This window comes from Panthera leo, chromosome F3 (genome assembly GCF_018350215.1).
Source record: "Panthera leo isolate Ple1 chromosome F3, P.leo_Ple1_pat1.1, whole genome shotgun sequence".
Taxonomy (NCBI): Eukaryota; Metazoa; Chordata; class Mammalia; order Carnivora; family Felidae; genus Panthera; species Panthera leo.
Genome location: NC_056696.1, coordinates 63,835,013 through 63,850,795, shown reverse-complemented (window position 1 = coordinate 63,850,795; position 15,783 = coordinate 63,835,013). Strand labels below are relative to the sequence as shown.

Genomic DNA, 15,783 nt, shown 5'->3' with positions numbered 1-15,783 from the left:
GTGGAGCCCAACCTCTCTGACTGGGATAGTCTTTACACGTATCACAATGGTCCTGAAGAAAGTCTTCCTTACCATTTGAACAATTGTCATCAGAATAATTGTTTCTTTAGCAGCATGACCGTCATCATTTTACCTTTTTCTGAAAACTGTATTTTTTAAATTTTTTTTTAAGTTTATTTATTTATCTTGAGAGAGATCACACGACCTGAGCTGAAACCAAGAGTCACATGCTCAACCGACTGAGCCACCCAGGCGCCCAAGACTCCCCGATTTCTCGTGTGGACCGCTGGGTGGATGGTGGCATCATTCAGTAAGAAACAAAACTTAGAAGAGGCACGTTTGGGCGAAACAGTAGAGATGACCAGTTAAACTTTGGACTTCATGAACTGGAGATGCCTGGGGAGGTTCAAAATGAGATAATGGTGGGTTTCAGCAGAATCACCGGCTTTTGATCATACACACCCTGGCTGTGTGATGTTGAACAATACACTTTCTAGGTTTCATCTATAAAATGAACCCCATCTTAAGGGGTTTTGTGATACTGTGAACTAGGGAACAATGCCAGCAGAAGTAGATATTCAGTCTATCTGAATTTTGAGCACAAAGTAGGAACAGAATAAAAGCCCTGATTGTTTAAGGAGTTCACGGTGTCGTGGAAAAGACAGACTCCTAGAGAAAGTGGAAATGTGGTTCACTCACAGGGCCCTTCCCCTGAGCCTCTCTACTCCTCCATGGTGTTCAGTTTTTGAAAAACTGAACTTCATCGTCTATCCCACATCTCCACCTGCCTTCTGCTGCAGTTCTCCTGCATTAATTCGCAAGCTTCATTTTCAAGAACTTGCACCTCTATTCCATTTCACCCTGGCCACACTCCAGACTTGATCATCACCTAGAAATGCTATGTCTCTGAAAACGTAAATTCTAATATTGCTGGTTTCTACCACAGTATCCTGTCTTTCTACGTTCTGAATAAATTCTGGGAGCTCAGTTGGTTAAGGATCAGACACGTGCTTTCGCCTCAGGTCATGATCTCCAGGTTTTGTGAGTTTCAGCCCGGGCCGGGCTCCATGCTAACAGTGCGGAGCCTGCTTGGAATTCTCTGTCTCCTCTCTGCCCCTCCCCCGCTCGCACAGTCTCTCTCTCTCTTTCAAAATAAATAAATAAACTTAAAAGATAATAATAATACAGACTTCAAGCTGTATTACAAAGCTGTGATCATCAAGACAGTATGGTACTGGCACCAAAACAGACACTCAGATCAATGGAACAGAATAGAGAACCCAGAAATGGACCCACAAACATATGGCCAACTAATCTTTGACAAAGCAGGAAAGAATATCCAATGGAATAAAGACAGACTCTTCAGCAAGTGGTGCTGGGAAAACTGGACGGCGACATGCAGAAGAATGAACCTGGACCACTTCCTTACACCACACACAAAAATAAACTCAAAGTGGATGAAAGACCTCGATGTAAGACAGGAAGCCATCAAAATCCTCGAGGAGAAAGAGGCAAAAACCTCTTTGACCTTGGCCGCAGCAACTTCTGACTCAACAGGTCTCTAGAGGCAAGGGAAACAAAAGCAAAAATGAACTATTGGGACCTCATCAAAATAAAAAGCTTCTGCACAGCAAAGAATTCAGCAAAACTAAAAGGCAACTGACAGAATGGGAGAAGGTATTTGTAAAGAACATATCAGATAAAGGGTTAGTATCCAACAACTATAAAGAACTTAACAAACTCAACACCCGAAGAACAAATAATCCGGTGAAGAAATGGGCAAAAGACGTGAATAGACACTTCTCCAAAGAAGACATCCAGATGGTCAACCGACGCATGAAAAAATGCTCCACATCACTCAGCATCAGGGAAATACAAATCAAAACCACAATGAGATACCACCACACCTGTCAGAATGGCTAAAATTAACAACTCGGGCAAGGACAGATGCTGGGGAGGATGCGGAGAAAGAGGAACCCTTTTGCACTGCTGGTGGGAATGCAAACTGGTGCAGCCGCTCTGGAAAACAGTATGGAGGTTCTTCAAAAAACTAAAAATAGAACTACCCTACTACCCAGCCATTGCACTACCAGGTATTTATCCAAGGGATACAGGTATGCTGTTTCGAAGGGGCACATGCGCCCCAATGTTTATAGCAGCACTATCGACAACAGCCAAAGGATGGAAAGAGCCCAAATGCATCCACGGATGAATGAATAAAGAAGATGCGGTATGTATATACAATAGAGTATTACTCGGCAATCAAAAAGAACGAAATCTTGCCATTTGCAACGACGTGGATGGAACTGGAGGGTATTATGCTAAGCGAAATTGGTCAGTCAGAGAAAGACAAATATCATGTGGCTTCACTCATGTGAGGAATTTAAGATACAAAACAGATGAACATAGGGGAAGGGAAGCAAAAATAATATAGAAACAGGGAGGGGGCCAAAACAGAAGAGACTCTTAAATATGGTGAACAAACGGAGGGTTACTGGAGGGGTTGTAGGAGGGGGGATGGGCTAAACGGGGAAGGGGCACTAAGGAATCTACTCCTGAAATCATTGTTGCACTAGATGCTAACTAACTGGGATGTAAATTAAAAAAAGAAAAAATAACAATAATAAAAATTTTTAAATCCTAGGACCCCTAGTGGTCCAGTCATGACACACAACGCAATAGAAGAAATCTGGTCTCGTTTCAAAATGAATTTAAAGGCATATAAATCTCTAGTTTCTCAAGGAAACATCGGAGGCATTGGGAGGAGACAGCACGGACCAGGAGCACATTCTATGGAACAGCCCAATGTCTTTAAAATCTTCGCTCTCCCATTCAACGTTGTCCACTGAGATGTAGCTTCTAACCCCAACCACCCCTTCCAACCCTACTGGGCCACTTACAATATTATCCTCCAGCTTCAAAGCTGTTTTACTTGTCTTTGGTTTTGCATAACAGAGAAGAACCCTTGAGCTGCCCTCCGGAGCAGAAATTCTTTCTTCTTCCACCACCCGCTTACTCTCCTTGGGGGCCCTGCAGTCTCACAGCCTTCTAGAAGGGGAGGCAGACACCTCCTCCAGGAACACTTGTGGCCCCATCTTCTATGCTAGGCGTCCCTCATCTCATGGCATCTGTCACGGGGGGCTGGCATTTTGGTCTTACTTGACCGTCTCAGCCACCAGACTGTGAACTCCAAGGACGGGGACCATGGCTTCCTTTTATCATCCCCTGAACGTAACCAAGAATTTGTAGCACAAATTCTACAAAATAGCCCATCTTATATCTGACCTAGACGGTTCCTCAGTATACTTATTTTCTCATGCTAATACAGGAGTGGAAAGAGGGGGCAGGCAAAGGAAGAGATCGGAGGGGAAGAGAATCAGCATGTATTGGCAGTTACTAGAAGCCAGACACAGGGCCAAACACGTACACCATTATATTCTTCTTCTTTTTTTTTAATGTTTATTTATTTTTGAGAGACAGAGAGAGAGAGAGAGCAGTGGGGGGGCAGAGAGGGAGAGAGGGAGAGGGAGCATCCCAAGCAGGGCTGGAACTCACAAACCGTGAGATCATGACCTGAGCTGAAATTAAGAATCAAACGCCCGACGACCGAGCCACCCAGGCGCCCCTGCCATTATATTCTTAAGTTCTGACAACCTCTCCGTAAGGCAGGTAGTAGTAATACCCACTTTACACATTAAGAAACCGAGGGTCACCGAGATCAAGGAATCTCAGATCACATCATCACGTGTGAGTAGCAAAGCTTAGATTCAGTCTGACTCCAAAACTCGGTGTCCTTTCCAGATGCCGTGAGAGCGTGATTCTGACTCCCGTTCATAACCCGATGGCTTAGTTACTGAACAAACGGAGAAACAGTCAGTTCTCCGTAGGAAGTGCTATTCCAATTAATATGTTTTCCTCTGACCCACTTTCAGGCCAAAATTCTCATATTTGCAGCTTCTCGATGCTTGTACGCCTCTACGTTATCGGGAGGATGTGCTGATACATCTCTGTGAAGCTGGACAGGCCAACCTCAGGGTGCGTCCCTGCGTTTGCAGGGCTGGGTGCTGGTTTCCCAAAGACCGTGAGGGGTGTCTTAAACATGCTTCCTCTCCTCCCTTTCCTTCCGAAGGCTACTTAAGTCCTCTGGGCCTGTTGCTATACAAGGTCCTTTCTGGGGAAATTGTTCAGTAATTCCTCTCTGTCACCACCCCCCCCCCCACCCTCCCGCACCCCTCGGGCTTCCTCTGAGCATTTTTAGAACTGGTGGTTTCCCTCAGCTGTCAGCTGGTTGAGTCTTGCTGCAAATGATTTTGGCTTACCCCTCTAGCAACAGTCAATGGGGAAAGTATTCAATTGGTTCAGAAGCATCCTCTTAGCCAATAAAATGTTAATACATCGAATTCCACTTTCTTCCCCCTCCTTCCCCCCCCCCCCCAGCCCTGACCAATGAGCTGCTGGGTTTTGTCACTGACTGTCAGTCTGGTAGTTTAGAAGGCCAAACACTGTAATACTACATGAAGATTGAAGAAGAGGGGCTGGGGCTGGGGTAGACGTGTACGTGAGCAGAGCATCCCAGAAACCTGGCTTTCTCACCCCCCACCGCGAAAATCGTGGCTGGACAAATGCCCGGATTTCCTCTGCTCTAACCGCAGAGGTGGAAGATCTGAGGGGCAGAAGGAGCTTTAAGAAATTGGCTCAGCTCACAGTTATTGTTCAAGCCCCCCGCCCCACCCCAAACACACAGGCACAGCACTTAACACCCCATAAAATGGTTGTCCAAGGGGCGCCTGGGTGGCTCAGTCGGCTAAGCGTCCCACTTTGGCTCAGGTCATGATCTCACGGTCCGTGAGTTCGAGCCAAGCGTCAGGCTCTGAGCTGTCAGCACAGCCGACAGAGCCTGCCTCGGATTCTGTGTCTCCCTCTCTCTCTGACCCTCCCCCGTTCGTGCTCTGTCTCTCGCTGTCTCAAAAATAAATACGCGTTAAAAAAAAAATGGTTGTCCAAACTCTGCTTGAACTTCTCCAGGGACAGGGCGCTCGCTGCTCTCGTCCTCCCACAGTCACAGACCCCCCTTTCATCAGCTCACTGTTGTTCTCTCTTTTTCCCTCTAAGACCAGATACTGGAGCTCGGTGTGCATAACGTAACTTCCTGGTATTCCTGTTTCTCCTCCCGATTGCTCGCCCACAATGTAGCACAGGCCCGGGAAGGCAATAAGTAGGCAGACTGGAGAGACAAGAGCCCATCTGGCTCTTACAAGAAGGTATGAATTCCCCCCATCCCTGGCAAGAACTCGCTGGACCCCTGAGGGGGGCTTCAGGCCAGTCTCTAGCCGAGGTAGGGGAAGGGTGGTCTGGAGAAGAGCATTCCAGAAAGGGGTCGGGCGTCGCCCGGGATTGAGGGCCATGATGCCCACTACTCGTCTTTGAGAGGCTAGCTCTCTGTGTCCTCCGCTTTCACGCCCACCCAATCACAGACACGGTCCCTAAGCTCTTTCCCTCTCTGGGAAAAATTTCATAAGTTGAAACCAAAATGTTTTGTAATGTTTTATTTATTTTTGAGAAAGAGAGAACAAGCAGGGGAGGGGCGGAGAGAGATCGGGGGGGAGGCGGGCAGAGGATCCAAAGCAGGCACCACCGTCTGTGCTGACAGCAGCAAGCCCGCTGCGGGGCTCGAACTCCTGAACTGCAAGATCACGCCCTCTGAGCCGGGAGTCAGACGCTCAACCGACTGAGCCACCCATGCACCCCTGAGAAAAGTTTCCTCTTTATGCCAGGCAGAGCCCGACGCGGTGAGGGAAGGGCCTCCTGTTAAGAGGCTGCACGTGAAGGTGACTCTCAAAGTGTGAACTCCCGCGAGCACGACGGAAAGGCGAGAAGGCCGTCAGGGTGGCCCTCTGCTCAGCCCAGCCTGAGACTCACCCTCCTTACCCCTCACAGCCCACTGAGTCTGGGCTCAGGCTGTATGGCTTATCTGGCCCTTATGATGCAGAGCTTTGCAACGTCCTGTTGTTTCCGATGGGTGAGCCCCGTCAGTCACGCTCTGTGTGTGTGTGTGTGTGTGTGTGTGTACCTCGCACAGACTTCGCACAGGGCTCTGCCTATCCTTCCGATCCACCTGCCACCCCTTTTCCAACCGCGCGTCCTCCACGATGCACACAGGGTTGCCCCGGTTCTTTCTTAAGCAAGGCCACCTGCTCGGAAGGAAAAGTACAGCTGTGTCTGGTGCCCTCCTGCCCCTCGAGTCTGTGTTCCCTGTGTCGACCTCCAGGGAACACCTGGCTGTCCGCCCCCCCAGACCCGCCTCCCCGCCATTCTCCTTGCCCTCTGGACTTCCCAAACCATGCCCTGCCCTCTGTTAAATGCCGTTCTACCCTCACACCTTCAGAGACGTCTGCTGTGTTTGCCCCGGTTGATTCTGGGGGCCCCTGTCCTAATCACTCAGTAGTCACAAGGGTAACCTCTCACGCGGTTCGGCCTTTGCTGTTCTGAAACTGTGGTTATCAACTGTTTCCAGAACAACCCGGTGGGGATGGGTATTATCAGCCCCCTGACGCATAAGAGCCGCCGAAGGCTCAGCACCAGTGACTTCCCCAACACCACTAGCCGGTAAGACTGAACCCCAACTCAAATTCACGCCCGGGGACTCCCTCTCCAGTGCCCTTCCTACAATGACATCCCCACCAGACCCCACGAGGGGCCCTCAGTCCTAAGTGCCTTTTGTGTGGATGGAGCTGTTCTTGTTTTCCTTTGCGCCTTCTCGTTCTTATCAACTGTGTCTGGGGTCGAGCGTTTATTCTGTCTCCATTGGCTGGGCGTCTCCAGGGATCAGGGACACAGCCGTCCTTTCTCTGAGAGTCCCTCCGCGTGCAGGACGGCGTTCTGCCCACCAGAGGAGCGTGGCCTGGGGCTGAGGGTGGGCACCGCTGACGTGCTCTCCGCCACCTCCGAGCCCCTGGACGCCGGAGGCAGGCAGAGCGGCGGTGACACCACCTAGAGGCAGCGGCCACCGCAGAGCACTTGACCCAGCGCCGGGCACGATGCTAGTCCTTTATTTACATGACTTAGTCCTCACAACAATTTCCAAGGGAGGTATTATTATTGGCAACTGAGGAAACGAACGTTCGGAGGTGTGGAGCCGGGGTGCAAGCCCACATGTGTCTGACTCCCAAAGGAGCACATAAATAGCAGAATTCAATATATATTTAAAAAATATGATAATCCCTTACTCCCTGAAGGCCTATCCTCCCCTTGACTCTTCCTTTCCCAGAAAACAAAGTTCAGGGAGAAGAAAGCAGGGCAGGATGTACCTTATACGTGAACACACACACACACACACACACGCACAGGCACACACGCACACACACACACACACACACACACACACATACACACGGATCAGTTATGCCTATCACCACCACCCTGGATTTCCTAGCCGGGGTGAGGGTTATGAGGGGCGGAAGTCAGTTTCCCCAGGACCCTAGCCCTCGTCCCCTTCCCTGGTGCTAAATAAAAGTGAATAAATACTAAATAAATACAACTGCTGCCCCCGGCTTCCCCCTCCCTCCTGTGACCAGCAGGGTGGAGGGGGCAGTTTAGATGGGGGACTGTCCCCAGCCCCTTCCATCCACCACCCGTCACTGCCGTCCAGGGCAGGAAACCAGGGCAGGGCCAGCCTGCGCATCAGGGCAGGGGAGGAGGGCAGGCCTCACAGTCTCAGCCCCTCCCCGCCGTGGCAGCGTGAGGCAGCCGCGGAAGCCCCCTCTCTCTCCCAACTCAGTCCGAGGCCCCGGTGCCCGCAGAGGGCAGCGGGGACGATGAGGTTATTTCCTGCCCGCCCAGGGGCGCCGCCGGAGGATCTCCAGGATCTGTGCCTTGCGGTGCAGCCAGTCCTGGGGGGTGGGACGCGGCGTCGAAGGGGCCGGCTGGGGCACGAAGAAGCTGTACCGGAGGCGGGCGTTCTGGGGGTTGCTAGCCACCAGGACCTGCAGCGTTAAGGGCTGGGCCAGCGGCCCGTGGCCTGACAGTGTCTCTGAGGCCGCGGTGGCCCCGCTGTAGCGTAGACTGACCGCCCCGGGCAGCACCACATCCGTGGCAGAGGGCATCAGGGTGTATTCACCGTTGAGGGCGTAGGAGCCGTCCTGGAGCTTCAGGGCCAGGTAGAGGCTGCGGACACCGGGGGCCCCCTGCTGCCGGACAAGGATATGAGTGGCCCCCGCGGGGATCGTGACCACGTTGTTGTACCCGTACCTGCGTGGGAGGAATAGAGGGGGAGCTCAGCATCTTCCGGAATCCCTCCAGCCTTTCCGAGCTGTGTTTGTACGGCCGTATGTGTGAGTGTGTGTGCAAAGAGGGTCGTCCCCCTAAAACTGTGTAAGGGGTCCGCATAGACCTGAGATCCGATCGTCTCAGATCTGTAGGTCTGAGCTGTGTGCAAGCGTGCCCTCCCCTCTCTTCTCTCTAGACCTTTGCATCCAGTGCCCCCTCACTGAGGTGCCCACTGAAGCCCACCTCTTCGATGCCGGTCCGATTCCCACTCTCCCTCCAGGAGCAAGTTACCTCCTGGGGAAGCCCTCCCAGAGGCCCACCAGGGCCCTCACAGCAGCCCAGGCTGCCACCTGCTCAACACGTGGAACCCTGTGCTGTACCTGGCTACTCATCTGTCTCCCCTGCGAGACAGGAAGCTCTGTGAGGGGAGAAACAGCGTTAAGTTCATCCTGGCATCCCCAGGGGCCCGAGGGGAGGAAATAAATAGCGGACGAACCTGAATTTTCTGAAGGAGCCGGACTGCTTTCGGCAGCTGGAACCATCCCCCCCGCACACCATGCACTTGTCAAACTTCTTTTTGGAGCCGATGACACGGTCACAGCCGGCGTGGATGCAGCGGCCCTGCACACAGACCGAGGAGCTGTCCGGGGAACAGGGCGTTCCGTCTACCACCTGCCGAGAGAGCAGCAATGCCAAGTCAGGAGGGATTGGGTGAAGCCAGATCCCGCCAGGAAGGCACCGTCGTAAAGGCTGGGCAGGGGGGGACGTGGACGGGGTGCGGCGTGAGCCCCACCTCTGTAAGGGGTGATGAGCGTGGCGACAACAGAAATTTAAAACTCTACCGTTTTCAGAATACTCCCTATGGACCAGGCACTGTGCTACGTGCTTTGTAAACAAGAATGCAAATCTCACAAGCACTCCTTGAGGTTTCCAGAGATGGAACACGGAGGTTTCAGAAGGATGAGCACAGTCTCCCAAAGGGGAGACAGCTGGCAAGTAGAGGGGCCCAGGCGGACACCACAAGTCCGTCCAAGTCTCAACACCAGCCCTGAACCTCGAAGGCAGCGACCCACATGGACGCTAGGGGGCGGCCGACGTGTACGAGTTTTCCCCGGGGTAGGGGTGAAAAATCTGCCAGGGCTCCTCCCTTGGGCCTTCAACAAACCGCCCTAGCGCAGGGAGGGAGTGGGGAGGCGCCCCTGTCTCCAAGAGGCCTGTCCAGTGACGGACTGGCCATCCGCGAGCTGAACGAGGCCACCCCTGGAATTCAGAGAGGAGCCCAAGGAAACGAGGTCAAAGACTTGCCCGAAAGGCCACATCCCTTCTCACGAAGCAGAGCCCAGGGAGACGGGAAGAGAGAGAAAAAGAAACCACGGGAAACTTATCTAGAGTCTGGGGCTTGTTTTCCCAATACCCGGGGGACAGAGGAGCCTGACCGAGCCCGGGCTGGCCCCGCACGGCTCTGGGCTGCTTTGGGGGAACTGTGCCAGCTCAGCAGGTAGGGGGGCTGCGGGAAAGACCGTGAACGCACGGCGCCCGGGGGCGTCCGGGCCTCACCCGTGGCTCCAGCACGTAGTAGTAGCCCAGGGCCCGGGCCTGGCAGGTGAGTTTGCACTGGTCCCGGGGGGCCACCCCCGTGTAGCGCGGGACCCAGTCCATGGGCCCCGGAAAGCTCTTGAAGAGGTCGGTGCGGTGGTTGTAGGCGGCGCACTGCTCTTCGCGGAAGGTCAGTGCTGTCGGGGTAAAACGGCCGGTCAGGGTCCTCTTTCCTTACCACGTCCCACCGGAGCCCCTCCGTCCCAGCCCCTCAGGCCCCTGGACGGCGTGGCACCGCTCTCCCCCCACAGACTGCCAGAGGAGGTCCCTGAGCCCTGAACGGTGAGGTCGCTCCCCTCGACAGCAGGGGACAGTCCCTACACTCAAGGGACGACCGCCTCAGCCCCACCGTCCCCGCCTGAAGGCCTCTGTCCCTCCCACTGCTCACCTGACCCCGTTGGGCAGTCCTGGGTGTTGCAGGAACGGAAGCGGGTGCGGCGGCCCTCACAGTACTTGCCGCCGTTGCGGGGGACCGGCCGCGTGCAGTCCCGGGAAGAGAACTGGACGCCGCCCCCGCAGCTCCGAGAGCAGCCGCCCCATGATCCCCAGGGACCCCAGCCGCCAGCCTGTGGGACCTGCAGAAGCAGAAAGGGTGCCGTGCCAGTAAGTACAGTCTCCCAGGCCCAGGGCCAGTCCCCACTCCCCCTGGCCCCCTGCTTGCACCCCTGGCCTGGGACCTCACGTTGAAATCCTGAAGCTGGTCCACGTGGAGGCAGCGGCCACCCATGCAGGCCTGCGCCGGGCCGCAGGGGGTGCCATCGGCCCAGGGGGAATGCTTGGTCTGGCACATGGCATGGCCGTTGAGATGGCCGGAGCACCAGAGGGCAGCACAGGGCGGAGGCAGCTGCGGACAATGGCGTGAGTCAGGCCCGAAGGTCAGCTGGCACTGGCGATCAGCGTCATAGTCCTTGCCGGGGAAAGTCACAGGCAGATGCAGGGGCGCCTCTGGCTTGTCTAAGAGACAGTGCCCTGGGAAGGGGGTAGGGATGTGAGGTCAGCAGCGGGCTGAGGGAACGCTCTAGGTTGCCGGCTGAAAGCTTGGACTCCCTGGGGCCTGAGGGATCCTAGAATCCAAATCCCGAGGCCGGAGAAAGCTTTCAGTAGCAGAGGCAATTGCCTGGGTGCTTGTTACGTGATGAGCCTCGGCTAAATGCCTGAGCGACGCTCTCTCGTTTAACCGAGAGACCTGTTTTACAGATCGGACACACAGACGCGAAGAAACTTACACTCTCTACGCGTGTCTAACGAACAGCATCAGGACAGGAACCCAAAGCCCTGAGTCTTCCTACCTGCTCTAAGCAACTACAGGGCTCTGGAGTCTGCTTCCTATCAGCAACCTGCCGAGTAGCAGGCCGTCCCTCAGGCTTGCACACCTCAAGTGACGGGCAGTCACCCCCCTCACAGCGGGCCCATTCTGGTGTGAACAGGGCTGACCCTTAAAAGGTGAGATCTAATTCTACCGCACCAAAAGTTGCCTGCCTTGGCTGTGCTATTTATTCTAGAGGAAGTGGGAACCACGCAAAGACAGAAGCATTTCTCACCCCGTCCCACACTGCAGAGGAAACACACTTGAGGTAGTCAACTGGGTCCATGCAGAATGTAGCAGAAGAGAGAGTATGGTGGGGCGTGGGGGGCGGGGCAGGAGCCCAGAGCCGAACAGAGAAAGGGGTGAGCCATCTGCTTACCATAGCCATTGTCCAGGAAGTCAGTGATGAAGCGGGCACTGCAGGGGGACCAGGGCTCCTCGGGGTCCACGTGAGCCATCACAGGAGCCATGACATGGCGGGAGGTACTTCCAGGCCCATTCAGACCAACACATGACTTTGAGTTGTCATGGAGCATGTTGAAGACATGGCCTGTGAGAGCAGAGGCCTGGTTAGGGTCCAAGGGTCCCCTCTCTGTGCCGTCGGGGGGCTTCAAGCCCATGATACACCTGGTTCCAGCTGTGGATGGTCAGATTCTCCCCGCATCCCACACTGCCCCCGCCCCCATCTCCTTCCGGTGTTCCAGGGTTCCTCCATATGTACCCCCCATGTCTCTGTCTCCCCTTCCCCCCAAACACACTCAGGGCACCTCCCTACCCCCTTTGCCTTGTAGCCAACGTTCCCAACATTCTATCACTGACTCTGACGAATAGTCTCTCTCTCAATATTGTGCCGTCCTCAAACACACACACACACACACACACACACACACACACACAGAGTTCACGGTAAGTTTCCACACGCTATCTCATTTAATAGAAGAAGCTAAATGTTTGCCTACATCCACAGCAGAGAAGGATAATGGCCCTGTGCCTAGGCCGGGTCGCCTTGTGACCCCTACTTGCATTCTAGTGAGCCCATTGTCCCCTTTCCCCGGGCCTGCTACCTCTCTCATCCATCCCGGGTGCCCCACAGCCCCACTCCCACATTACCCAGTTCGTGAGCAGCGGTGAAGGCTGACTGGAGCCCATCGTCCTCCACAATAGCACAGCTCCGAGCCGGGTCACACACCGTGCCCACGTCGGCCATGCCCAGAGTGTCGCAGGTGGAGACCCCACACAGGTCCTGCGGAGAGGGGGGGTCACAGAAGACGCATGAGGAACCAAGACCCCCGGGGCCCGCCGGGACGAGAGATCTAGGTCAGCTGGGCCCCCGGCACTGTCGGGGCCTGGATGGCCCCGGCCGCGTGGCCCGGGGCCGAGGCGACGCGGCGTCGTGCGGCTCCAGGGGCGCCGTTTCCGGCACGGTTTCCGCAGCGCCGCTGGTTGGGGAGTTAACGCAGCACGTGGCCCGTGGGGGCCGACTGGGGCCTCACCTGCCGGGTGAACAGAATGGCCGTGTCAAAGTGGGCCGGGTCCGAGTCCTCGGGGGTGTTGAGCCCTCGCTGCCAGGCGCAGAAGCTGCGCAGGGTCTGGGCGGCGCTGGGCCCCACTTGGGGCCCTTCCTCGCCTGGCCCCAGAATCACGAGGCGAGTCACCACCAAGCTGACGGGGTTGCGGATGCTTGGGTGCTTGAAGGCCTTGGCCGCTGCCGCCATCACCGTCAGCAGGTAGCGCTTTAGCCCGGCGCCGTGAAATGCTGCCATCTTGCCGTCGGCCACCACCAGAGTCTCCACAAATCTACTCAGTGAAGCGAAGCGCTGGATTGGAAAAGAGGGGTGGGGGGGCGCCCTGAAACAGCCGCCCAGCCCCGCGGATCACTACCCCCCACGCCCCTTTACTTCCTGGGTCTGGAGCTCAGCAGAGCCAGCGGCGCCACACGTTCCCCACGGGTCTCGCCTGGGCCCTCCCCCCAACCCCAAAGTCCCAGGGCTTCTGTGGTAACTCTGAGAAATCAGCTGTCGGTTCTGAGAAGGGGAGGGGATGGGGGGGGGGATGCCACGTCCCAGGGCTGCGTGAGCCCCAGAGGCGAAAGCGCAGTGAGAATGCCTCTGGGAGGGGTTTGGGGGTCCCCCAGGCCCGAGTGGTGCGACGGGGCCTGCAGGCCTGGAGCTAGAGGGCCGGGCTGCAACGTGTCTGCCCTGTGTGGTTGGAGGAACAATTCAGTCAGCAGCTAGGGCCAGGGCCAGATCTCAGCGTGGCGGGTGTGGAGGGAGAGCGGCTGGTCTGGATTAAAGCGAGAGAGGGAGGGGGGGGGGGGGAGGCCGGCCGTGGGAGGGAGGGAAGGATGGAGCCTCAGGCCGCCTTGCAGTCAGTCCGCAGTGCTGGAAGGGGACTGACCAGGTAACGGGGCGCCTTTCCTCCTCGTCCACTTCGGCCCTAGTTTGCACTTTGCCAGAACTATCGTGAAGGCAGCACCAGAAGCCAGAGGCCAATCCTCACTCCTTTCAAACCTCTCACTCCTTTATAGTTGGTGGGGGGGGGGGGGGTAGAAATCAAATTTGGGGCACGGAAAGTTTGGGACGGCCAAGGGGCCTTCAGGATAGCCTTATCGCAGGAGACGGTACCAGTAGGATGCTGTGGCCAAGCGGGGTTGGCGTGGCCAGAGGGGAGGTCACTCCCGGCAGAGAACCCCGAGAGCCCTCCTCGGGTGGGATCAGCAGTCCGGCCAGGAGAAGGGATGGGGCAGGGAGAAGCCAGAGCCTTCCCGAGAAGGGAGGCTGGTGGAAAGAGCGGAGGCAGACAGAAGGCAGGGAAGAAGCAGAATGGCCAGCAATGGAAGTGGGTGGAGAGAGCGTGAATGGGGGTCAGTAGGACAGACATGGCGGGAGGACGCTGCAGGACACAGACTCCAGGGCTTGCCTACCTTGGCTCTTCGGGGGCTGGGGCTGGGGTCCCCGGGGGGAGCCTTGACGTTGCACATGGGGCCCTGGCCGCTGGCAGGACTCTTCCGGCGTAGGATGTGAGCCCCGGGGCCCCCGGCAGAGTTAGGGGTGCCTCCCTCCAGGGGCTGGATGTGGAGCTCGGTCCCCCGATACTGCAGCACCCCTAACAGGGCTCCCCCGTCCCAGTGCAGAGATGCCACCGACTCTGGGTCTCCGTTGACGGTGCCGGTGAGGTAAGTGCCCGGCTCTGGTCCTCCCAGCAGCTCAGGTGCTTGGCCCAGGTACTGCACCGTCAGCCCCTCGACCCGCACGCCGGGGTCCTGCTCCAGCTCTAGCAGCAGCGTCTCCCCAAAGGCTGGCAGGCGGTACAGAAGCCTGGCAGGGGCGCCCAGACCCGGCAGGATGCTGCCGTTAAGCTTCTCTGGAAACACGATCTCCTCCTCCCGGGGGAGGGGGCTGGCCGGCCGGGCCGAGGGCAGGAGGGAGGCCAGCAGTAGCAGCGGCGGCAGGGAGACGGGCGCAGGGGGGAGCGGCAGGCGGGGTCGGGCTCCCCACGGCCAGCACCCCGCCAAGCCCCTCCTGGGATGCCGGTCCGTCCTGTTCATGGCACTGGTGCCGCGGCTGGGAGGGATTGAGGCCGTCTGGGCACCAAGTCCTCCCCGCCCTGGCTTTGGAAAGCTCCTCTCTGCAGCCTGGGGGCTCGGACTTGTGCCAAGGTCAGAGGCAGAGTTTTCAGAGGGGCCGGGGCCGGTCAGAGGAGATGGGGAAAACTTGGCCCTTAGGCTTAGGAGAGGCGCCTAGTGGCCTGGCTTCCCCCAAACTCTCCTCTCACACCCCCTCCTCTCCTATGTCTTTGTCTCTCCCTGCCCGTGTCTTCTTTAGCTTCTCTGGCCTCTCCTTCTGGGCTCCCTCAGACTGTCTGGCTTTGCCTCTGTCCCTGCCCTGTCTCTGGCTCCTTCCGCTGTGCCTTTGTCTCTGTCTCTCCTCCTCTCTCTCCCGTGTCTATGTGTCTGTGGGTCTCCCTGTGGGTTCTTCCCAGCCTCTCTCCGCGCCAGCTCTTTTAAGCAGCCCGAGCTTCGGCGATTGGCTGAGCTATAAGCCATTCAGACAGGAGCTTGGTTGGTGGAACTCAGATGGGTGTCTCATTGCTTCCCAAAAATCCTAGTTTTTGTTTTCCTTTAAAAAAAAAAAAATGGGACTTGCCCAGGGGAGGGGAATCTCTAGCAGCCGGATGGATCATAGGCACCGGGCCAGCTGATGACATAGCCTTTCCCCAAACCCCACAGTCGGCTCTCAGCTGTCTCTTTCCCTTTTTGGTGGGACAGAGCCCCAGGAGGGGTAGGAAGTCAGGGAAAGGGCCTGGTCAACACGCACAGAAAGGCCACGGTCCCGGGAGAATTCTCGCTCCCATTCTCTCATCTGGCATGGCCTCCCTTTTCTCAGGGCTCCCTCATGAGCTGCCCTCTGCCCCTAGAGGCTGCTTTCCAGAGCTGAGGCAACTGAGAGAACTGCCCAGGGAAAGGCAGTGGGCAACAGGTAAGGAAGCACCGAGAGGGCAGAACAAAGGAGGTGGCCGGCCTTTGGCTCAGGACGGGAACAAACAGTGGGAGAGAGGCCGGTCGGCCAGGCGGGAGATGGGGCAGGCAAGGAGACAGCCATCAGGGAATTTACTGC

General features: G+C 56.4%; 1 protein-coding gene across 1 annotated transcript; it reads right to left on the bottom strand.

The window, feature by feature from the left end:
• Positions 1–5,690: 5,690 nt before the first annotated feature.
• On the bottom strand, positions 5,691–15,449 carry ADAMTS4 (ADAM metallopeptidase with thrombospondin type 1 motif 4). The gene is made up of 9 exons (XM_042924930.1): positions 14,091–15,449; positions 12,661–12,984; positions 12,278–12,410; positions 11,547–11,717; positions 10,544–10,830; positions 10,250–10,436; positions 9,823–9,998; positions 8,762–8,937; positions 5,691–8,247 (listed from the first exon to the last, which is right to left on the bottom strand). Exons 1-9 carry the CDS (start codon positions 14,712–14,714, stop codon positions 7,821–7,823), a joined length of 2,505 nt encoding a protein of 834 aa, XP_042780864.1. The 5' UTR covers positions 14,715–15,449; the 3' UTR covers positions 5,691–7,820.
• Positions 15,450–15,783: the final 334 nt, after the last annotated feature.

Excerpts from the sequence above, each read along its gene's own strand:
- ADAMTS4 (XM_042924930.1), bottom strand. The coding sequence starts at position 14,714 with ATGAACAGGACGGACCGGCATCCCAGGAGGGGCTTGGCGGGGTGCTGG. Across the intron at positions 12,411-12,660 it reads CCATTCTGTTCACCCGGCAG|GACCTGTGTGGGGTCTCCAC; the intron begins GTGAGGCCCCAG and ends CCCTCTCCGCAG. Across the intron at positions 10,831-11,546 it reads CTTCCTGGACAATGGCTATG|GGCACTGTCTCTTAGACAAG; the intron begins GTAAGCAGATGG and ends CCCCCTTCCCAG.